The 24,197-nt window shown below is 39.0% G+C and overlaps 1 protein-coding gene across 1 annotated transcript; it reads right to left on the bottom strand.

Moving 5' to 3' along the window:
- Position 1: 1 nt before the first annotated feature.
- Positions 2 to 22,995, bottom strand: LOC118280997 (L-dopachrome tautomerase yellow-f2-like). Its single transcript, XM_050700948.1, has 12 exons — positions 22,790 to 22,995; positions 19,716 to 19,858; positions 8,457 to 8,567; positions 6,955 to 7,029; positions 6,116 to 6,214; positions 5,411 to 5,587; positions 4,807 to 4,923; positions 4,232 to 4,408; positions 3,655 to 3,818; positions 2,849 to 3,032; positions 1,598 to 1,700; positions 2 to 1,008 (listed from the first exon to the last, which is right to left on the bottom strand). Exons 2-12 carry the CDS (start codon positions 19,849 to 19,851, stop codon positions 897 to 899), a joined length of 1,455 nt encoding a protein of 484 aa, XP_050556905.1. The 5' UTR covers positions 19,852 to 19,858; positions 22,790 to 22,995; the 3' UTR covers positions 2 to 896.
- Positions 22,996 to 24,197: the final 1,202 nt, after the last annotated feature.

The following is a 24,197-nucleotide window of genomic DNA, read 5'->3' as shown; positions in this document are numbered from 1 at the left end:
ATAAAAACAAATCTTAAAGGTATTTTTTATTGTCAGTATTATAATAATTATAATTAACTATAAAACGAATTAAATACAAAAGTATAAAAACAAACATAATTAAATATCAAACCGACATTGATATTGTGAACGTACTCTTGAGTTGCAACACTAGCGCCCATTGCACCCGTATTGTGTGGACATTGAATGAACCAAACGGTATTGAGTTTGGCTTTATATATTCCGTACTTTGAATGCTTTAGTAACAGCTACGATTGGGGTTGTATAGTTTTGACATTGAATTTCATTTATTTATTTACTTATTTTACATGTTGATTACATTTTTAAATATTTAATTAGAAAAAAAAAATACATTTAAAAATATAAAAAGCAGTAGCCCACCAGTAACGGGATAAATCCAAGCTACCGAAGGTCAAGGGCTCAAGAGAGAGGAATTTCCGGACAATACATTAAATAATTATTAAGATTTTATTGGATTGACATTGAAATTGGTTTCAAGAGTAAACGCCCTTTACCTATCGGAGCGTTTTCAAGGGTAGCTTGCATATCGACGGTTAAAAGGAAATAGGGTATAAGCGACAAAAAATGAAATGTTCAGGCGAGCCGTTTAAACTCGTAGGTCGTCGAAAGAATACTAGGAAAATGATTTTTTTGCTAGGTTATAAACCAAAAATGTCATCGTAGAGCCATGAGAGTAAGCGCATTCGAAAGAGCGGATTTTTTTACGTAGGATAGCTGATAGCATAGTAAACTCATTTTTGACCAAAATGTCGCTTATACCCTATTTCCTTTTAACCGTCAATATGGAATTACTTAAATTAGAAATCGATCAATATAATTTCTAACTTAGCAACGAATTTCTGTCATAAGTCGATAGCATAGAAGTAATTTTAATATTATGAATATTTATTTTTACTATAGTAACTATCTTGTGGGTAATACAGAGGGGAGTCCGACCTCCTAGCGCCGTCGCAGATAGTTCCAGATAATATATTGTCCACATTTGCCCTGAAAAGGAAAAAAAACCATTAATTTTGATTTTGTAAGAAACCAGTAAGGTTAGTACAAGTTTGCTTTACGTACAACGAAAATGAAACGAGAGAGCGTTCGATACTCTGATTGTCAAGTCTGTGTGTGTTGCTCAAACCCTTAAACGAGCTTGTTTTTCATTTAACAAGATTAAAACGTTACCGCGTTTGGTGTTTTGTTTGGTTGGGTCATTGGCGCAGGTAATATTACCTATAGTGCACAAGTGTGTACGCAAACAGAAAATACCATTTTTACTTTTGGCTGACGCGGGAATCGAAACCGCTACACGTTGCACAGAAGCGGTCATCCAGCAACTGCGCCAACCGTACATGATAATGATAACTTATATAAGACATAATTAAGTAAAAAACTGGAATTGTGTCCAGTACCTACCTATATGGCAATAGGCTCACCCCCTATTACATGGGACTTATGACACAAATGGTAAAAACTGGGTGTACATTGTATAGCCACATAACGTGCCGTAATATGCACCACCCCTTCGTGGATAAAAGACGTGACGTAGACGTAAGTAGTACTAAAGTAATATAAAAGCCTTCATAATTACTTGTACACGTAGAAATTATAGTCGTTCGTGTTGAATCTGGAGAATATGAACCGAGGCAGCGTGTTCGATGTCACCCATACTTCGTTGTCCGTCACGTGCAAATCTGTAATACAGTGAAACATTGTTTATTAATTTATTTAAACACATAGAAAACCAACAGATCTACAATTTTAATAAATAATGTGGTATAACTAACATTACGAGTTAAGACAGGATATTTACCATGTTTATTTTTGTCTATAACGCCCGAATACTGAAATGCTACTCAATTTTAAGTTGTACTTAAATATCGTGCTATCTCTGTCATTTTATAAAGAATTGATTGATTGATAGTGACAGAACTAGTTTTGAGAGCGTCTTAAAATTGAGTAGCGTTTGAGTATTCGGACATGAGTGTCCGATATTTCGGCATTTGTCTGCTCATATCCACCCGCATATACTACAATTCGTCCGTGATCATGGCGCTTACGACAGTGCCGAAATATCAAAAACTCATAGCCATAAATAATCAAGGTAAGTATCCGGTCTTAACTTTTAATAATAGTGTAGTGAACATGTCAGTTTAAAAACTTACAATGTGACAAAGAGCCAATTATAGGTTTTCACGAATAGCAGTACCTAATTAAGTGAGACATCAAACGACCTGTAAAATGGTATTACTTATAGAGGTATTCTATTAACCTAGAGTCTCAGATAACCAGATATAAATAAATATTTGTCTCATTTACAAAAGGCTCCATTAATAGAGGGGTAGGGGTTTTCCTGGATTCTCGATCCAAATACTGCCAGACTGCGGACTACCGGGGGTCCGGCTCAAAAGGCAGGAGTAGAAACGGGGTGGTTTTTAGCTCACAAGACACATTAAGGTTCCTAAAACCACTTTTCGTTAAAATCAATCGTTTGAAAGTTAGACGCTTCCAAAGTGGAAAAATGAGTGTCCCCCCCTCTAACTTTTAAAATAAGAGTGTGAGAAAACTGAAAAAAATATATGCTGTAGGTTTCAATGGAAACTAACAACGAAAATTGGTTTGAACGAGATATCATTATTAGTTTTGGAGAAATAAAACATTTTCAAAAACCGCAAATATAACTTTGTCGTTCATACAAACACTATGTAAAACCAGGTTTTTTTACAACATTTTATATTATGTCATCTACTTGCTGTTACGGAACCCTTCATGGGCGAGTCCGACTCGCACTTGGCCGGTTTTGCCAATGGCTACGAAACACTAAAAACAACTTTATAAGTACCTGATGGATAGCTCAATCTAGAGCTATCCTGTGCAAGCATCTCCATGTTCTCAGGACGCAGTGGCATGTCAGTGTTCCAGCAAGATACGGAGTCTCTCCCCACTTCAGCAAAGAACATCACCTTTGAGGGGCCATGCATTTCGTGCATCGTGCTCTGGCTGTTCCTACCTCGATCACCGACCACCTAGAACAATATTTGATTTTAAAATCATTGGGTATCTTCAAAGCCGGAGTGAATACGTTGCTTATGGGCAGACGTGCTCCATCGTAGGCCGCATCATCACTTACCATCAGACGAGATAGCGGCCAAACGTCGGCTAAATGGGCCGACGTTTGGCCGCTATCTACATAAAAAAAATTGCCCCCATTTGTGATGGTCAGATAGGTCAAAAAATTTAATTAAAAACAAGCTTTTATTGCTTAAGGTCTATGGTCATGGAATCTAAACGTGTATACAAAATTTCAGCTCAATCGATCTAAGATAATAGAAGAGCCATGCTTCGGCACAAATAGGCTGGCTCAACCGGAGTGATACCACAGCCTCACAGAAAACTGACGTAAAACAACGCTTGCGTTGTATAATTGAGGTTACTAGAGGCCCGTAATTCACCGTTTCTTAATCGTCCCAATCTCAGATTTCCCAAAAACCTTCAAATTCTTAACCCCCAAAAGACCGTCAACGCACTTATAACGCGGCGGCGATTGCTTACCATCAGGTGATCCGCTTACTCGTTTACCGGCTTATACCATAAAAAAGATGTTTAACAGTCTACTATCAGTCTCACGGTCTACTAAAAAAGACTAACCTCAAAAGCAGTCTCGTTAGCTTGTCTCTTCTCCAGCTCGCATGAAGACACGGAGAACTCCTGGTTGCTAACCATAGGATGGAAGTAGACCGGACGGCAGCCATCAGACCCTGGCTGCCCCACAGCCACGCTGAAGATTCCATCATTCCAGATAAATGAATGACCTGGAATTTAATGACATTTTTAAAAAGATTAAAATTCCATATTCTACACTTTTGTGGACTGCCGCCCGGAGCTGCTAACTATCTAGCGGGTTACTAAGGCTTCGGCTCGAAAAGCAGGAGTAGCAATAGGGTGGTTTTAGTTAGTAAGAGTCTGACATTCCCTCTCGTCTCGTCTAAGGCGGGAGAAATCATAGGATGATTTTTAGAACTATTAGTTCGAATTGAATAATTATTTTTGTGTTGGATAGTTTAATTATTTATATAGCATCACGCTTTGATCGATAGGAGCCGAGTAGCAGATTAAATTGTGTAAGACACCATACACCTATACCGGAACCTCGATTGCTTACCATCAGGTGACTGGTATACTCGTTTGTCTGATTGTTACCTCTAAAAAATTACAAGGAACCAACCTGCAACCCTCAAACTTCCAGAAGTGGGGTTAAAACTGAAGTAATTGTGCTGATGCCTCCAACTGTCGTTCTCTCTCAGGGAGTAGACGATCAGACCAAATGTCTGCAAGTCTGGTACATACGCATACGCATCGCTGCAATCACCGTTTTTGATAACGACCGTAATCGAGGCAAGACCTGAAAATATTTGAAGAGTTCTTAGTTGAGAAAGAGTGAGAGTGACTGACTGATTGATCGTTTGATTGATTGATCAATTTGTTGAATGACTGACTGATTGATTGACAATTGGTTGACTGACTGTCAATTGGGTATTTGACTGACTGATAGATTAATTGATTGCCCAATTGATTACATAACAGACTGATTTTTAATTGACAGTATGATTGATCAATTGACAGAATGATTGACCAATTGACAGAATGATTGTTCAATTGACAGAATGATTGATCAATTGACAGAATTATTGATCAATTGGCAGAATGATTGATTAATTGACTGGCTGATTGGTTAATTAATTTACTGACAGGTTGATCAATACAGAATACTGACTGATTGATGGATTTAGAAACAATTACCAGTAGCAGTTCTATTAGTAGGGGTATCTGAACTCTTGAATTGATACCGAAGAATCTGTTTGTCCGTTTTCAGATCGTACACCACAATCGAAGGCCGCTGGAGATACTGTGGATTGTCTGTAAAAGAAAACATTTTCAATCTTTTAAAAATAGATTAAGATGCTATTAAATCGACCTTCTTTTGGGCATACACGTCGAAATACAACACAAATGGTTTGCACTGTATAAAATTGATCAAATGTTACAAAATCAGATAAAGTATGTAACCCTCCGGAACGTGTCTATAAGAGGATCCGTTTACAGTTTCTGATGGTGGCCACACTAGCTACAGGGTGCTTTTGGCGAGGTAAGACTTCCACACTTCTTAGTTTTTCTCCCCAAAAGCTTTTTTAAGGGGAAAAAATTATCCAATGACTTGTTCCGCCTTGGGTGAGACGATTGGAGTGTAAGACTCTTACTGACTAAAAACCACCTCGTTCATAATCCTGCTTTTCTAGCCGGAGCTCCGGTAAACCCGTTAGGTAGTCCGCAGCTCCGAATCAGGCATCAGCCATACCTCATCTGTGGTGGTTTTCCTCGAAATAAAAAAGGGGTATAAACTCACTTGGTATCTCAATAACTCCAGTGTCGACCATCCAGAGGCGACCACACTCATCAGCTCGCGTCCTGTACACCGATATCAAAGACCTGGATCTCTTCATGTCAGGGTATGGAGTAAGTGGAGGTGAACGGCTGTTCCTATGGCGATTTAGATCTATGTAGTTTAGCGTTGCTGGTATACCTGGAAAAGAATATAGACTTACATCATACATATATCAAGCCTATTAGTGGCCACTGCTGACCAAAAGCCTCTTGCACGGAGAAGGTTTGAGCATTAATCACTACGCTTGCTCAATGCGGATTGGCGATTTCAAAGTTATAATTAGAATTTATAATTCCATTGACCGCAACAACACCGTACAACCGCGACGCATGTTTCGTCAGATATTAACCGACGCTAAAGTTGCGCGTCCACAGGCCCTAATCGCACGCAACGGATTTTAGTTTGTCTTGTATAGAAACTCATACAACTACGTCTAATGAACCGCATCGTACGGAAAGCATCATCAGCAATGCCTATATGCGATGCGTACTGATGACTTCATACGGAATGCGTACGATGCGGGCCTACGCTAACCATAAAACCGTCTTAAACTTCCAAATACCAAACCTCCGAGTAGGAGAGGCGCCTTTCAGCAGTAGTAGGCGTTTATAGGCTGATGATATGATGATGATGAAGAAGACTGTCCTAATATCGCATTGTACTTACCATATCTTCGCCGTGGGATTGTTATGAACACACGATCGTCCACTCTTTCAGCCCCCATCGGCACGTTGTTGTACTGGACGAAGAATCTGCCGATTTCATCTGAAAAAATAAGTACAATACCTATTGTAATAAAATTATACTTGATATCATGATTAATAATAATATCCTAACAAGCTCCAAGTTTCCTATTCGAATTCGCCGGAACTTTCGTATCTTTTCCTTACTGTACAATTTTATTACAAATTATTTTCAACCCTTTTACTTAAAAGAGAGTTTTGGATTCGAGATCGATTCATTCCTGAGATCGTAATGTGTTAGTTGTCAGTGTAAATATAGTTTTTTCTTTTCTAAGGACTTATTTCACAATGTCTGGATAGCCGCTATGTATCAGATAACTTTGAATTAAGAACGTAATTTGTAAGCACCATCTGTCACATAAATTTATCGAGCACTTAGGTATATGAAGGTATGATTAGGTATATGGGTGCCCATATGTTTGAAATAACCCGCTATTTTATTTTACAAATTGGTTTTATTGTCCCGTTAGTTTTGACGTATTGTAGTTACATTGTTCCTACATATATATACAATAGATAAATAGTGTATCAGAGATATTGTAAAATACATTTTTTAAAAAGAGTAACGATGGAGTTTCTTGCTCGTTATTCTCCATTCGAAGCTACACTTTGGAATGAGCGCCTAGCTTCACTGACAGACAGACTGACGGACAATTCAATTTGACGTTTCAAAAGTGCCTTATTTAGGATTAATTGAAATAAATGCTTTGACTTTGACTTTGAAGGTGGTGGAACAGGCGTTTAATTTAGGAAGACCCTTACCATCAGGACTGATGGGCGCAGAACTCGGTGTATCTATAGGATTATTGTACACAGGCTGCGAAGATTGTGAAGGTCCTGGAATCATATAAATAAATTTAAATACAAATCCATTATTTTCTTCTACTAGCAACCCGCCCTAGTTTTGCATGGGTGCAATGGTGGTATATATTGCATGTATTATACATATAAACCTTCCTGTTGAATCACTCTATCTATTAAAAACCGCATCAATATCCGCTGCGTAGTTTTCAAAATTGAAGCATACAAAGGGGCATAGGGACAGAGAAAGCGACTTTGCTTTATACTACGTAGTGATTACCGGAGACTGAGAGAGTGACAGACTGTACACAGCTGTAACTACTGCGCGTAGCAAGCTGTGTGACATGTAGCGCGCTGTAGGAGTGTAGGGGAGTGCTGAGAGAGTGACAGACTGTACACAGCTGTAACTACTGCGCGTAGCAAGCTGTGTGACATGTAGCGCGCTGTAGGAGTGTAGGGGAGTGTTGAGAGAGTGACAGACTGTACACAGCTGTAACTACTGCGCGTAGCAAGCTGTGTGATATGTAGCGCGCTGTAGGAGTGTAGGGGAGTGTTGAGAGAGTGACAGACTGTACACAGCTGTAACTACTGCGCGTAGCAAGCTGTGTGATATGTAGCGCGCTGTAGGAGTGTAGGGGAGTGTTGAGAGAGTGACAGACTGTACACAGCTGTAACTACTGCGCGTAGCAAGCTGTGTGATATGTAGCGCGCTGTAGGAGTGTAGGGGAGTGTTGAGAGAGTGACAGACTGTACACAGCTGTAACTACTGCGCGTAGCAAGCTGTGTGACATGTAGCGCGCTGTAGGAGTGTAGGGGAGTGTTGAGAGAGTGACAGACTGTACACAGCTGTAACTATTGCGCGTAGCAAGCTGTGTGACATGTAGCGCGCTGTAGGAGTGTAGGGGAGTGTTGAGAGAGTGACAGACTGTACACAGCTGTAACTACTGCGCGTAGCAAGCTGTGTGACATGTAGCGCGCTGTAGGAGTGTAGGGGAGTGCTGAGAGAGTGACAGACTGTACACAGCTGTAACTACTGCACGTCGCAAGATGTGTGACATGTAGCGCGCTGTAGAAGTGTAGCGGAGTGTTGAGCGAGTGACAGACTGTACACAGCTGTAACTACTACGCGTAGCAAGCTGTGTGATATGTAGCGCGCTGTAGGAGAGAAAAGATATATCTATCATTCAAATAACTGACTGCCTCGTTGGCCGAGTGGTTCGATTCCCGGGTCGGGCGAAGTATTACTGAGCTTTTTTCGGTTTTTCGAAAATTTCTCAGTGGTAGCACGGAGTCTGGAAATGTGCCCGGTATATGGCAATAGGCTCACCACCTATTACATGGGACTTACAACAAACTGTGAAATGTGGGTGTACATTGGCATTATGTGCCATAACGTGCACCTCTGCCTACCCCTTCGGGGATTAAAGGCGTGAAGTTATGTATGTATGTATCAAATTACTTACTTGTATTCCAATACTTTGGTTCTTCAATATCCTTATCCTCAAAATAAATATTATCTGTTGATCTCTTATCTCTACCAGCTAGGTCGTCTTCGGAAAACCGATCTTCAAGTACTAAAAACAGAGTTAAAATTACATTAGCACAGTTTAGCCTTTATTATTTTGTTGTGATCTATACTATTATTATAAAGCTGAAGAGTTTGTTTGTTTGCGCGCTAATCTCTGGAACTACTGATCCGATTTGAATTATTATTTTTGTGTTGGGTAGTGCTTTTATCGAGAAAGGCTTATAGGCTATAAAACATCACGCTTTGTCTAACAGGAGCCAAACAGAGCGGGTGAAACCGCACGGAAGCAGCTAGTATGAAATAAAAAGAGGAGGATGTCATAACTGGATTTCCCTTTAACATAATGCGTGACACTTTACGGGGAGCGCGGGACGTTACAAACCACGCCCCTCTCTATTTCCCATCTAGCAGTCCCATACTACACACACGTTGCCAATTGTCCACAATTTAAAGTGCCACTTTCTGGCATCTCCTCTTTGTAGGTACTTGCTTCATGATATAACACTGTTCGAATAAAAACCTTCACTGTATAGTTTTATTGTAACTTTCGTGAGACATACTAAATTAATTATTATGTTATCGGCTTACTCACGTAACGTTTTGACGAGGAACTCGACTAGTTTTAAGCCATGCTAGAGGCTCATATTCATGAGCAGCATTCCACGACACACGACGCGGCGATTAGCAGCGCGACAATCGCCGCAATGAAACTAGTCGAGTTCCTCGTCAAACAGTTACGTGAGTAAGCCGAGAACATACTTATACAGGGTGACTTTGAATTCGACGTATTCCTCTCGGGAGGTAATAATACAACTAATTTCCTACAAAATTAGCCCTGAGGTCCTTGGGCGGAAAGTGGCTAGTTTCTGAGATATTCAACATTTTTGGTTTTGGTAAAAAAATCCCGAATTGATTACAAAAACATCAATAAATAAAAAAATACTGGTTGGATTTTAGTAGTTTTAGTTTTAATCAGTTGCCAATACATCAGTTATCATTTATAAATACTAATAATGGCAGAAATATCATTCGTTTTAAAATAGCAAGTAATTTCCTATCAAATTTTGTTTTGTGTTTATTTCGATAGTGCACTAAACAATCGTTGTGTTCGAAAAAACTCATAATCTTGTTTCTAAATTCAAATTAAAAACAATGATCTTAGCTCATTCCTTAAAAATTAATTTTAATTCTCACCATTTAAATTATTGTTTAAAAAATAGAGCCCAATCAAAAATTAAATTATTGTTCAAAAATCATTATTAATGATACCTATCCAAACATTTGAATCAAAACCGTATCCGTGGACCTGTTGGTTTTGCTTTTTTAGATTTCGTTGACTTTTTTGGGGCTAATAATTAATGAATATTGTGATAGTTTGATCAGAGCACTACCGATCTACTGTGCGGCAATGGTAGGATGTCTCGGTTCCCACGTGTTATATTGACAGGGCGGTCCCACTACATGACTACATGGCATGCACAATGACCAGAACCTAACGCCGGTTGATTTTTACATGAAGTCCCTTGTTTATACAGACGGAATATGCCGTGTATCGAAATTCTTCTCAAAACATATTTGAAGATAATGACGAAATTAGACGCATATTCGGTCCAAGAGTGACCGTCATAGAGATAAGGAAGCGTGTTCGGGCATGTATTCGTCGTAGGGAAGGTTACTTTGAACATTTTTTTGCAAATAAAGATGTTTTTGAAATTGCCCTTTTCTCTTTACACTCGACTTATCATCAATTAATTCATTTATTTTTGAGAATGTTGTAAATAATTTTATGTTTCTGGATAGCTAATAAACCAAGGAAGTTTTTCTAATAGTTTGTACGCTTAGTGTCATATATTTTTTTTGAAATAAACCCAGTTTTCTATCGACCAAATTAGTGACACAAAACAAAATTTGATAGGAAATTACTTGCTATTTTAAAACGAATGATATTTCTGCCATTATTAGTATTTATAAATGATAACTGATGTATTGGCAACTGATTAAAACTAAAACTAATAAAATCCAACCAGTATTTTTTTATTTATTAATGTTTTTGTAAGCAATTTGAGATTTTTTTACCAAAACCAAAAATGTTGAATATCTCAGAAACTAGCCACTTTCCGCCCAAGGACCTCAGGGCTAATTTTGTAGGAAATTAGTTGTATTATCACCTCCCGAGAGGAATACGTCGAATTCAAAGTCACCCTGTATAATTATAATTTCACTGTACGTATAGGTATAAAAATAACAATATCAAACATTTACCAAACGTTTTTACTTTAGTCAAACTTGTTAGTAAATGATTTCGACGAACATCATTAAAAATAAGAAACAAAACAAATTACATGTTTATTATTTCAACGAATCGCTTTTTGTTTCTAATTTTTTGCTAAACCGTTTTCTCAGTGCATTTGGCACAAAAACTTTGTTATTGTCGATCACGATTCACGATATAATTTACTAAGAATATGAAGTTTAGGATACCTAGGTACTACCTAGAACTAATATAGTATACCTGGCTAAATGTGTATATTAAAAAAAAAAACATTGCTTCATACTAGAATTTTCTCCTGTGTCGTGGGTGCGTTTGTGGTCGTTTTGAAAAGCAGGAGTAGGAACGGGGGTGTTTTTAGTCGGTAAGAGTCTTGACATTTCCTCTCGTCTCGCCTTAGGCGGGAGAAATCATTAAATAATTTTCCTCTCTTACTCTTGCTGTGGGTGTCAATGGGCGGCGCTGATCACTTACCATCAAGTGATCTGTCTGCTCGTTTGCTCATAAAAACACTTTACATTGAACAAACAGCTTGACTCAAGAATCGATTTCCACTTAACTTATAAAAGTCTCCAAATACTAGACACTTTAGAACGAACAACTTAATACAATATTTTTTGTAATCTTGACTTTTAAAAAATGCACAATGTCACGCCTCAGCGTGCTTTTCCACCAGAGATGAGCTATGCTACGTTGCTGTGGATGCGTTTGGCTTCCATCAATCATATTTATTTATTTATTTATTTATTTTATTTCTTCATGCACATGAGTGTGTACACTAGGTGGGCTTAATGCCGTAGGCATTCTCTACCAGCCAAACCTACAGGTGATGCAATGAAGAACCAGTGGTAGGTGCATGGACCAAGCAAATTAATAAAAGCTCAAGGAGAGAAAAAAAAATACAATATACTTTCTAACACAAACATATACCAAAATATATTTAAATAATATAGAAACATAATAAACCTACATAAAACAATACATATACTATCTACATATTATAATATATACATACTACTTATAGTGAAGATCAAGATGAACCCTCTGATAACCTCTTCAAAAGAAGCTCCCGAACTCTCCGCTTGAACGTCAAGCGAGCAGACAGCATCCTGATATCGGTGGGGAGCGCGTTCCACAGCAAGATAGATTGAATAAAAAAAGAAGAATGAAGGAATTTTGTGTGATGAGTAGGACACTGAAGGAGACGGTTATTGGAAGAGCGTAGATATTTGCTGTGGTTGGCGCAAGTGTATTGAAAGAGAGAGGAAAGATAGCTAGGCGAAGAAGGTGAATCGAGGAGGGAAAAAAGTGTGGTAAGCGCCCTTTGCTCCCTGCGCTGGCGTATGGGCAGCCACTTTAATTGCAGCCGATGAGCAGAAACGTGATCATATTTACGCAGGTTGAAGACGAATCGAATGCAGTTATTCAGAAGTCGGTCAAGTTTATTGAGGAGATCTGCATTCAGGTCGTAATAACAAACATCCGCATAGTCAATAATAGGGAACAATAAGGCCTGCACTAGCATTGACTTGGTGGTAGACGGAAGCAAGTTCTTAATGCGATAAAGAGACCGCAGTGATCCGGTGACCTTTTTGCACACATTTGTGACTTGTGCCTGCCAGTTCAGATTACTGTCAATGAGCAAGCCGAGGTTTTTGACGTCACTACTGAACGGCACGATCGCACCGTCGAAGACAACAGGCGGTAGGGAAGTATTGTCAACCTTGCCCAGAGACCGAGAGCTTCCGATGATGATCGCCTGGCATTTGTTGGGGTTCACCGCAATTCCAAACCGTGCCGACCAGCTGCTGATGGCAGACAAGTCAGCATTAATTTTAGTGATGGCACTCGGTAAGTCGTCAAAGCCGGCCTGACAATAAACCTGCAAGTCGTCGGCATACAGATGGTACGAACACTGAAGTTCTGAGGTGATTAGATTAATAAATATGGAAAATAAGAGAGGTGAAAGTATGCCGCCTTGAGGAACGCCAGCTTTTAATTCGCGCCAATTAGATGTTGAGTCACCATGTTTGACCGACTGCTGACGCTCCTGAAGATAAGAAGAGAACCATTCCAGTGACTCGCCAGAGACCGTAAGGTGGGATAGGATACCTAAAAGGATGTCGTGACTGACCATATTGAAGGCATTCGAGAAGTCAACCAAAACCAGGACTGTGGCTCTGGTGTCCTCGAAGCCGGTTCTAATATCGCCAGTCACTTTAAGGAGGGCTGAAGTAGTGCTGTGGCCTGGTCTAAAGCCAGATTGTAATGGACTAATTAGTCCATTTCTGTATACGAAACTAGATAGTTGTTTGTGTACGCAGGCCTCGAGCACCTTGGACAGGAAGGGAAGTATAGATATTGGACGGAATTGGGAAGGAATAGTGGGAGTAGACACTTTTGGGAGCGGACGGACATAAGCTCTACGCCATAGGGATGGGAATGTTCCGGAAAAAAGGGAAAAGTTTATGACATGGGTTATAGCAGGTAGGAGGTGATCTAGGACAGTAACGATCATGTGGCGAGAAATGTTGTCACAACCTACCGCTTTGGATTTGATTGAAAGGATAATCCTTCCAACCTCCGACAAATCAACTGGAACGAAGCAGAAGGGGTTTTTGATGTTAGGACGCGTCAGACCTTCAATATATGCTATAGTGTTTTGTTTTACTAGACGATCCATAGTAGGTACTGTAGCGAAGTGGTCATTGAGATCGTCTAAGCAAATTGAACAGGGAAGGTCTGAATATTGCGTTTTGCCGATACCTAAAGTTCCGAGGAATTTCCAGATATCGGCGGAAGAAGAAGAGGATATATTTTCGAGAACGTGGCGGCGTTTGGCGTTGCGTACCATCCGATTACACCTATTTCTTGCAAGCTTGTATGCCGCCCAGTTTTCGTCAGTGCGATCCCTCCTGTGTTTACGGAACGCCCGGTCCCTGCTTCGCATCGCCATCCTTATTCCACGCGTCATCCAAGGCGCAGGTGGCCGCTTAACCCTTATTTTCCTGATGGGAGCGTGGCGATCATATAGGCTAATCACATTATAATTAAAAATCGCCAACTTGTCATCGACTGTCGCAGCTTCCAACATGGGCTCCCAGTCAATCAGCGACGCGTCCTCCTGCAATCTTGCTCCGTCCATCCGCGCAAAACAACGCCTATACAGAACCCTAGGCTTCACCTTGGGTGGCTTAAGGATGTAGGATAGGAATATCATGTCATGGTGAGAAAAGCCAGGGGCATCATGTTGACCATGACAGGATACAAAGGAGGGATTGGAGGTGAGGATAAGATCAAGCCAGGAGTCATCACCAGCAGTGTTGTGATGGGTGGGATCAAGTGGTAACACGTGAAGGTTTGACGACTCCACAATTTGAAGGAGTTTGCGGGAACGAGGGGATTCAAGGGAGAGGAGATTAGTATTAAAGTCACCCATGACTATGTGATGCATGTACTCGGACCCCAGGGATTCTAAAACTGATTCGAATTCAGTGAAATAATCGACAGTAGGGGGACAGTAAACGACACCCAGTACGGTTTTTCCCCCTTGGCAACAAACCTCAAGAAAGAGATACTCCGCAGGACAATTGAGAGGAGAAGTGAGGAGCACTTTGTAAGATAATTCACTGCGGAGGTATATGGCAACACCACCCCCTCTCCTGACAGTTCGGTCATTCCGTATAAGAATATAACCAGGAAGGGGGTAGGTGGTAGAAGGTAATTGTGGTTTGAGCCAAGTTTCCGATATCAGGACAGCATGGACGCCACTATTGCCGAACACATCGTAGAGCTCATTGTAATGGCTGGGAATGCTTTGCGCATTTAAATGGCAAACATTCAACAGCCGGTTGGGGCTGCGGGCAAATTGGTTACCCACAAAGTCAACCAAAGTGTCGCCTAAAGAGTGGAAGCTGTCATCATTAGAGGATTCATCAGCTGATACAAAATAATCGTCATTTATCATTTATAAAATACAATAAATATATATATATATATAAACTATAATAAACAATAAAAGTAATGAAAGAATATAATTAATAAAGTATTTAAATATAAATAGATAGAATAATGCACACACTAAACACTCACCAATTGCAACACTGCACCACCCGCCAGCTAACATCAATGACACATATTGTTAAATCAAAGAGAGAAAAAAAAAACAACAAATAAAAACAATAAACAAAATCACAAAAAAACAACAAAACTATAAGTAAGAAAAAAAAAGCTTCATTAGGCCATTGACCGGCGTATCCGAACGCATCAATTACTACAATGACAATTGTCTGTCAGATGACGTTGACAATTGACATTGCATTTTGTAAACAAACAAAACACCAGAATATCTAAAAAAACAATGTGTAAACTGAATAAAGAAATGAGATTAAAATATATAATTAGCTATCAAAATAAAATATTAAATGAAATTAACCAATTGTATAAATATAAAGCAATGAAAAATATAAAAGAATTGAATTTTGAAGAATATTGTGAGAAGAAAACAGTAGGAGGTAATACAATAAAGTTGATTCGATTGAATTATATGACCACCGTCTTAGGTTATACTAAGATTCAACTGGCAACAAGAGGGTAATTGTCTAATAGTACAAGAACAAAGAAAACTTACGAAATTAGGATTAATACAAGAAGAAGAATTTTAGAGGAAATTATTTAGAAATTTAGATTGAGGAAATGACACAGAAGTAAGTGATTTTTAAGATAATACACAAATAGATAATTTAAGGTGGTCTAGATAAATTGAGTGTTCACTTATTTCTTGTGGTTTTCAGTGTTCCCCCTGCCGACTCCGCAGGCCGCTTGCCAGTTGAAGGAGGCTTGCTCTGAGTCCTCGGATACTTGGACAGTAGAGGATCCAACCCGTCCAAGGATGTCACCTTATGCCTACTGCCATCCGGAGCCCTGATGTGGATGACACCATTGTTGGTCCAACAAGCCCTCATGCCGAAGTGTTGCCGAGCCCTCTCAAACACGCTCTGCCTAGACCTAGTTAGGAACTCCTTTATCACTATGTTGGAGCCCTTCAAGCGACCCTTCGCCTTCCACACCGTCATCTTATCGGTTGTGCTGGTAAATCGAACCAAAACCGGCCGGTGGTGGTCTGCGCTGGCCTGCCCCAGCCTGTGACTGACCTTGATGGAGGATGGAGTGAGGTTGAGGCCAAGTTTATCATTACATACCCCGAGAGTGACAGCAGTACAGTCCTCGCTAGCCACTTCGGGTACACCCTGGATGATTAGGGCTTTGCGTCGGCTCCTAGTATGGATCTCATCGAGTTCCCGGGAGTGCTCACTGACCTGGAGCCGCAACATCTTCAACATTTCGAAGACAAGTTCCCGGAACGTCCTGAAGTCTTCAGCTACCCTCGCTATTGTGTCCTTGGATGTGCCTGCAGTTTGGATTTGTACCTGGACCTCCTTGAACTTCCTGGCAATGCGCTCCTCCCAGGAATCCAGTATGGACACTATGGATGTGCTGTCTTGTGCCATTGTGACTCAGTGATGACTTTAATAAACTTATAAATAAACTTATGATTGATGTGCTGGCAGGTGGTGTGCCCAATTCGTTTTATTTAAGCAGTTTACTGCACTATAACTACTCCAAATAAATTGAGTTTCAACTGGTAAGTTAAATTAATATATTTAATATTATTAAATTAATTCTTATTAACACAAGTGATGTGTGTCCACTTTCAACACCTACGCGAGAGAGTTATTATAACCCACCATTCATCACTCATCACTCATATTCATTAGTACACATAGCTTATTTTGAGGGGTAAAATCACCAAATAACTTCTTCCGCTTTGGGCGAAGCCAGGGAGTCATGAGTACAATCGCCTGTTCAAATATCGTTCACTAATTACCAGTCACCCTATATATTTAGATAGCTTAGGTAACCTTCTTCAAACACAAAACAAATAACAAACACGCTATAATAACTAACCAACTATGTTATTTACGCTTTTTGTTAGCAAATCGTCCACAAAAATGTTTTTCCCATAGTTTCTACACAATGTATGATGTCATAGAAACGAGCCGTACAATTATTGACGGCAGTTAAAGTTCTTACAAATTCACGCTATGTTTTATGAAGATAATAAAAAATAGATAAACATTAATGTTTCTTTGAGTTTCCTAGTTTGTCAGATACTATTATCGTCACAAACATCAACAGCGTATAAGTGGCCACTGCTGACCAAAAGCCTCTTCTCACACGGAGAAGGTTTGAGCATTAATCACCAGGCTTGCTCAATGCGGGTTGGGGATTTCAAATTTATAGATAGGTATTTAGAAATTATAAGCCCAGGTTTGTTCACAATGCTTTCCTTCACTGTTAGACAATGGTGTCGAAATAATGTTAGAAAGTACGTATAAGTCGGAAAAAGTCACATTGGTAGTTGCCGTTTGGTAGGTTTCGAATTCGCACTCTCATTCATGAGAGGCGTGCGTCTTAAGCCACCGGACACATTACACGATCTATTATCGTAAATTGGTAATCACACTTTTATTATTATTTTTTAGCTAGATCGGTAAACGAGCACACTTGAGCAAACAAGCTATCACCGCCGCCCATAGACACCCAAAACACTAGAGCCGGCCTATGTTGCCGGCCTTTTGTGGCTTAGGAATTTGAGGATTATTGAGGATTCGGGGATTAGAAAGATCGGGGAGAGGGGTAATGGGCTATATTAAAAAATTTCCCCAATTAACCTGACTCCAGAATCGAACCTGAGGCCCCTTGCCCAGCGATCGCACTTGCAACCACTCGACAAACGAGACGGACACTACGATGATCTCAAAGTTACAGACAAATACTAGTTTTACTACTATAATGATAAAATGCTCTCATGTTTTAAAGTCACGATTTTCCAATATAATTGTAGTGATGATTTGTTAGTTACATTAACCACAACACATGATTTATATACAATGAGGTAAGCAGAGGTACATATTTATTTAATCTGTAATGTACGCAATACAATAACATGGTGGTAGGTACATACATAAGGCGAACTTAATGGCATTCTCTACTACTGAAAGCAAGGAACGGAGAATAAAAAATAAACAGCAAAGAGAAAATATATTAATTGTATATATTAAAATAGAATTAAAAGCAGGATTAAGAACAGGGTGGTGTTTAGTCAGTAATAGTCTTTCGCCTTGCCCAAGGCGAGAGAATTCAATACAATTCTATTCATATTCTTTGGTCAATCCATAGGAATTGGAATAGGATGTTTATTACTCTTTCACGTCAAAACGGTTGAAGGGATCGAAGTGAAATTTGGAACAGGGGTAGATTATGGTCTGGAATAACATATAGGCTGTTTTTTATTCCATGGGAACGGGAACCTGCTGATGACGCCATATGGAATGCGTGCGATGTGTGCGACGCGTACGATGCGTGGCTGTGGACGCTTACCTTAAATGGAATTCCAGTTATGACATCTCCTCTTTGTATTTGCGTCATGGCGTCTACTATATTTTATTGTCTAGGAAATAGAAGATGCGCTCTTTACAATAGTAATATAAGTTTTCCTGTTAGGTATTCAGTAACTAGTTAGGTAGACAACATTATGTATTTATTTAGGTATAAGTTTGTACCTAACATCCGTCTAGGTTTAATACTACGGTCCTAAATCTATCAGACAATGTTAAGTGAATTTTTGCTCAATATGACATATTAAGTCAAGAAAAATCGCCAAAAACTAACTGATTTAGTGAGTGAGAGCCATGCTTCGGCACTGCTGGGCCGGCTCGACCGCAATGATACCACGGCCGAGCAGAAAACCGACGAGAAACAACGTTTGCGTTTTGTTTCGTTATGTGAATGAGGTTCACAATCCCCGATTCCCCAACAACCCTTAAATTCCTTACCCTCAAAAGGCCAGCAACGCACTTGTAACGCCTCTGGTGTTTTAAGTGTCCATAGGCGGCGGCGATTGCTTACCATCAGGTGATCCGTGAGCTCGTTTACCGGCTTATACCATAAAATGAAATCTCATTTATTGAATTGTTTGTCCTGTAAAATAATGATTTTTGTTTAACGTTTTTACAATGATACGTATTTAAGTAATCTACTTTTTTTTTCTTACGTGTTTAAGGAAAAACAATGGAATCCCCAAAAATACGGGTTTGTCATACAATTATTTATTAATGCAGATAAATACTAATTGATTATATTATGTCTAGACTATTAGTTTAATTTATTGATTGACCTTTTAAATTATTTATTTATTGATATTATTTAATAAGGATAAAAGGTAATAAGATTGTTATACTGTAAAACCTGACTGTATTTTTAATGGTATAAGCCGGTAAACGAGCAGACGGATCACATGATGGTAAGCGATCGCCGACGCCCATGGACACCCGAAACATCACTGGCGTTACAATTGCGTTGCTGGCCTTTTAGGGGTTAAGAATTTAAGGGTTTTTTGTATGTAAGGGGATTGGGAAGATTGGGTAATTGAGCCTCTGGTAATCTCACTCACACAACGAAACACAACGCAACCGTTGTTTCACGTCGGTTTTCTGCTCGGCCGTGGTATCACTCCGGTCGAGCCGGCCCATTCGTGCCGAAGCATGGCTCTCCCACACATAAACTTGTTGTAAGACTTACATACTTATTACTACTATATATTTTGTTTGATTATGTTTGATTCTATGTAATTCCTTATTTTAATTTCATGAATCTACGTTAGGTTAAGTAAAAACACACATTATATGAGTTTGTTTTTGTTTCTTTGTTTAAACGTGCTAATTTCCGAAACTACTGATCCAATTTCAATAATTATTTTTGTGTTGAATAATCCACATTCAAATAAACAAACAAACAAACACTTCTGCTTTATATTACTTCAGCATTCTACACATAAGAAAAATAAGTACAAGATAAACGTACCTTCAATTCCATTAATTTCAAAAGTGAGTTGTTTCCAAGCGAATACTTCATCAAACTTGCCCACCCTATTCCGGCGTTGGCAGCGTGATGGTACAGACAATGTCACCAATAATGTTGCAATATATAACAGCTTCATTGTTTATCTGAAAAAGAAATAAACTTTAAGTCTTTGACTGCCAATAGAAAACTGTTGAAGGCAAATCCTCCGCTAACGTCGGTCACCGGTGATCCCCATGGCGTTTAAAGTGTTAATAAATATCGAAGGAATCGCCTTCAAAAGGTAAGGTGTGAAACTCCTTTATTTTTAAGTCGAATAATAAACCTTCTCCTAAGTCTGAAAAATACTATGGTGAATACCGCATGAAAATAGATTGAGTTAACTCAATCTCGCATCTCGCATTTAAATGCGAGGTAATTGAGCACAAACATACATAATTACATGTATGTATGTATATGTCAGTCCGCGATTATCTTGCAATTTGCTGAACCATTTGATGCACTATATGACTATTACTGACTAAACACCAAACCGTTCCTACTCTTACTTTTCGAGCCGGAGCCCCGATAACCCGCTAGGTAGTCCGCAGCTTCGGGTCACGCAGAATCCGGTTTCAAAAAAAATAAGGTTTTCGTCGGGTTGTTAACATTTTAAATTCTTTAATGGAAATTATCTCCATGTTCCATTGTTTAATTGCAAGTAACATAAAATAATAATTTAAGTGTGGGAGAGCCATGTTTAGGCACGAATGGGCCGGCTCGACCGGAGTGATACCACGGCCACACAGAAAACCGACGTTAAACTACGCTTGCGTTATGTTTCGTTGTGTGAGTGAGGTTACCGGAGGCCCATTTCCCCCCTTCCCAATCTTCCCCATCCCCGATTCCCGAACAACAACCCTTAAATTCCAAACCTTCAAAAAGCCGGCAACGCACTTGTAACGCCTCTGGTGTTTCAAGTGTCCATGGTCGGCGGCAATTGCTTACCATCAGGTGATAGGTCTGCTCGTGTTTCATAAAAAAATATGATGTTGTGTTATGATGCCAAATTACATTACGAAACCAGTTTACCAATTCGCTTCGTTTGTTTGGATTTAACATTATACCACTGAACGGAAGATTACCTGGTATTTTGTTTATTTTCCAATAGTTACTTAGTTTTTTCTTACGTTCATATTTGGCCTTGAACTATAAATGTTTTTCGATATTGCATTCTTATATGCCAATTTTAGCTTTTGCCATTTTATCGGGATAAAAAATTAGCCTAATTTATTACGTTATTAATTAATTTTTTGCAACTTAAGTGTGGGGGAGCTATGCTTCGGCACGAATGGGACGGCTCGATCGGAGTCACATAAAACCGACGTAAAATAAACAACGCTTGCGTTGTGTTGAGTGAGGTTACCGGCCCAATTACTTCCCTTCCCAATCCCCGATTCCCCAACAACCCTTAAATACCGAACTCCAAAATGGATGGGTAATTGAGCCTCTGGTAACGTCACCCACACAATGAAATAACGCAAACGTTGTTTCACGTCGGTTTTCTATGGTATCACTCCGATCGAGCCAGCCCATTCGTGCCGAAGCATAGCTCTCCTACACTTAAATTCCACCTACTAAGAATTATAGAAAAACTGAAAAAAGAATTGCATCACCCGAGAACCGATACCGACACATCTTACTTGGCAAATGTTCTAAAATAATGTGACTAAATGTCACGCTAGTAAATCTCCAAAAAGGGTAAACAGAAATGGTTAGTAACTAAGTTAGCAAATAACTTCAATGTGGTAAGTTTAGGGAAAGTGGGGGAAACACGAACACGAACACCTAAGGGAAAATATAAATAAAACAGTGGAATCAAATCACAGAGTTTCTTTAATTATTAAATCATAAACTTTACTTATCTAGCTAACGGATTACAATTTATTTGATGTTTAGCATTATCAAAATCAGCCGACAACATAATTTAGTGCACAAAAAAAATCAACATAGACTGGAAAACACTATACCCTATTTGCCAGTGGCTAGTTGAAAAAAATATGAACAAGGAACTAACAAAAAGGGAGAGGAGTAATACCGAACGTTCGAGATTACCCGACATGCAGCGTTCGCCTTTACCCCACCGGGTCGAAAAAAATAAAATGGAAAAAATATTTTAAGTTATAAAACTTTTACCAAATGCGTCACTGACATTTGAATGGTTTAGTATGTAAGTTTCCCACTACGTAAAGGTTAAATAACTATTCTCAATAGAAAAAAGCTACACCAAGTTCAATTTATCAAAAACTTACATCGAAAACATTGAAAATATTAAAATTGACATACCTTGAAAAGTACGTGTGTCCGCGTCTCCCGTGTCGTTGACTGGCACTGGTGGTGGCGTGATCTTTGAGTTACCGGCGAGTGATATACGGCTATATCTTTCTAACATATTAAAACTATTGGGTTCGGGTTTACCCCGCGTTCGCGTTTACCCCACTTTCCCCTACACTACAAATAAAAATACCAGACTCTGTGCTATTAACTACTGTGAATTTTTCAAGTAAATAAACAACAGTTACTCAACGTCTTTTTTTTTTAGGAACCAGCCCGCCACAACCTTCTATATTACTGCAACTCGAGTAAGCTAGGATCAGCAGGAAATTCAACCATGAAAACACCGGAACACTGAAGTCTGCGTACCAGGAATATGGATGACTGTCTTGGATCCCGCAACGAAATAAATCAGAAGATGTTATTAGAGGAGAAGAAAACGATAGTTTCCAATTCCCTCGGTGAATTTAATGCAGGAGACAGAATGACTTAAGCCGAAAGGCACAAAAGAGACTGCACAACTGGATGAAACCCAGTCATCATGTATCATGTACCACGGAATTTTGACTTAGATTTTGATTTGTTTTTTTAATAAAATTATTTATTTTTTTAATACATTTATTTTCTTATTTATTTATGCCTACTGTTGTAATATTATTGTATGTTATTTTTTAAGTAGTATTTAAAAAATAATTTTAGAGGATTTTAAATAAATATATGTAATTTAAATATAAAATAATAGTTATTCTACAATTTACACTTACCTTTTTTTCTGTATTTTAAAAATAAATTCCCAAATAACACACTCACATCACAAAATTCACATGAAATAAATAATAAATTCAAAAATGTGTATTATTAATTTAAGAAACAATAATTATTAAACCGAGAGTATTATTAAAACTGTGTATTATTACTATTAGAATGAAACACGTCTGTCATAGATCAGTGTGTACTACTCTATGATGTGTTATTGATTTAACTTTACGTGATGACCCTATACTTAGTATAGTGATGTTCCGTGTCGATATAATCTTATCGATATTTATGATTGTAAGATTTAGTATGTTTTTGTTTTATTTAAACGTTGCCACGCTAGGATTTTCTGCTGTGTCGAGGGTGCGTTTACAAACATACAAATTACACATGACACCCATACCTGAAACAACTATTTGTAGATCACACAAAGAGTTGTTCCGTGCGGGAATCGAACTCGCTACACGTTGCACGGCAGCCGGTTGTCCAGCTACCGCGCCTACCGTGCAGATAAGTTGACATTTTAAAGAACTTGTTTGTTTATTAACCTTTCATCTGCTAGTATATGAGACACAATAGAATAAGTTGTGTCTCGCGTAGATCTGCGTAAGCCACAATACACACAGCACACACGGGTTAACTAGCAAGTGCTACTAACGTAGACTAAGGCAAGAAATTAGTTATTTTTTATGGAAATGGGGGCAAACGAGCATACGGCATCATACGGTAATCGATCAGCACCTACCATGGACACTCTTAACATCAGAGGAGTCACAGGTGAGTTGCCGGCCTTTTAAAAAGGAATACCCTCTTTTCTCGAAGGTTTGAAGGTCGTATCGGTTAGGATATACCACCAACGATAGCTCATTCCACAGTTTTGCTATGCGAGGCAGATTATAAAAAGATCATGGTATTTATTCCACCCACTCGCACCCAGCGATTCACTTCAAGCTTCCTTATGCGAACTGCTAGGGAGTGGAACTCTTTGCCGGAGTCTGTTTTTCCTGTTGGGTTTAATCTGAGTGTCTTCAAAGCCCGAGTGAATAGGTTGCTTATGGGCAGGCGTGCTCCATCGTAGGCCGCATCATCGCTTACCATCAGGCGAGATAGCGGCCAAACGACGACCCATCTAATGTAAAAAAAAAATATAGTTATGTGAGTAAGCCGATAACCAAAACAATTAAGCTGAAATCCTGTTTAACTATTCATATTATTACTAGTCTACCTAAATACTAAGTATCTGCATAGATTTTCCTTAAAAACTAGTTATCCTTGAGTTTTAATCACGATTAGTTTAGAGTAGAATTGGCAACGTAGTCACGCCTTTTTATCCACGAAGGGGTAGGCAGAGGTGCACATCAAGGCACGTAATACCGCTATATCATAAAAAAGATCAACATATCAAACTCAATCAAT

This window comes from Spodoptera frugiperda, chromosome 19 (genome assembly GCF_023101765.2).
Source record: "Spodoptera frugiperda isolate SF20-4 chromosome 19, AGI-APGP_CSIRO_Sfru_2.0, whole genome shotgun sequence".
Classification (NCBI taxonomy): domain Eukaryota; kingdom Metazoa; phylum Arthropoda; class Insecta; order Lepidoptera; family Noctuidae; genus Spodoptera; species Spodoptera frugiperda.
The sequence above is the reverse complement of the archived record's forward strand: the minus strand, read 5'-3'. Positions and strand labels throughout refer to the sequence as shown.

Excerpts from the sequence above, each read along its gene's own strand:
- LOC118280997 (XM_050700948.1), bottom strand. The coding sequence starts at position 19,851 with ATGAAGCTGTTATATATTGCAACATTATTGGTGACATTGTCTGTACCA. Across the intron at positions 8,568-19,715 it reads TGAAATTAATGGAATTGAAG|TACTTGAAGATCGGTTTTCC; the intron begins GTACGTTTATCT and ends CTCTGTTTTTAG. Across the intron at positions 5,588-6,115 it reads AATCCCACGGCGAAGATATG|GTATACCAGCAACGCTAAAC; the intron begins GTAAGTACAATG and ends ATTCTTTTCCAG.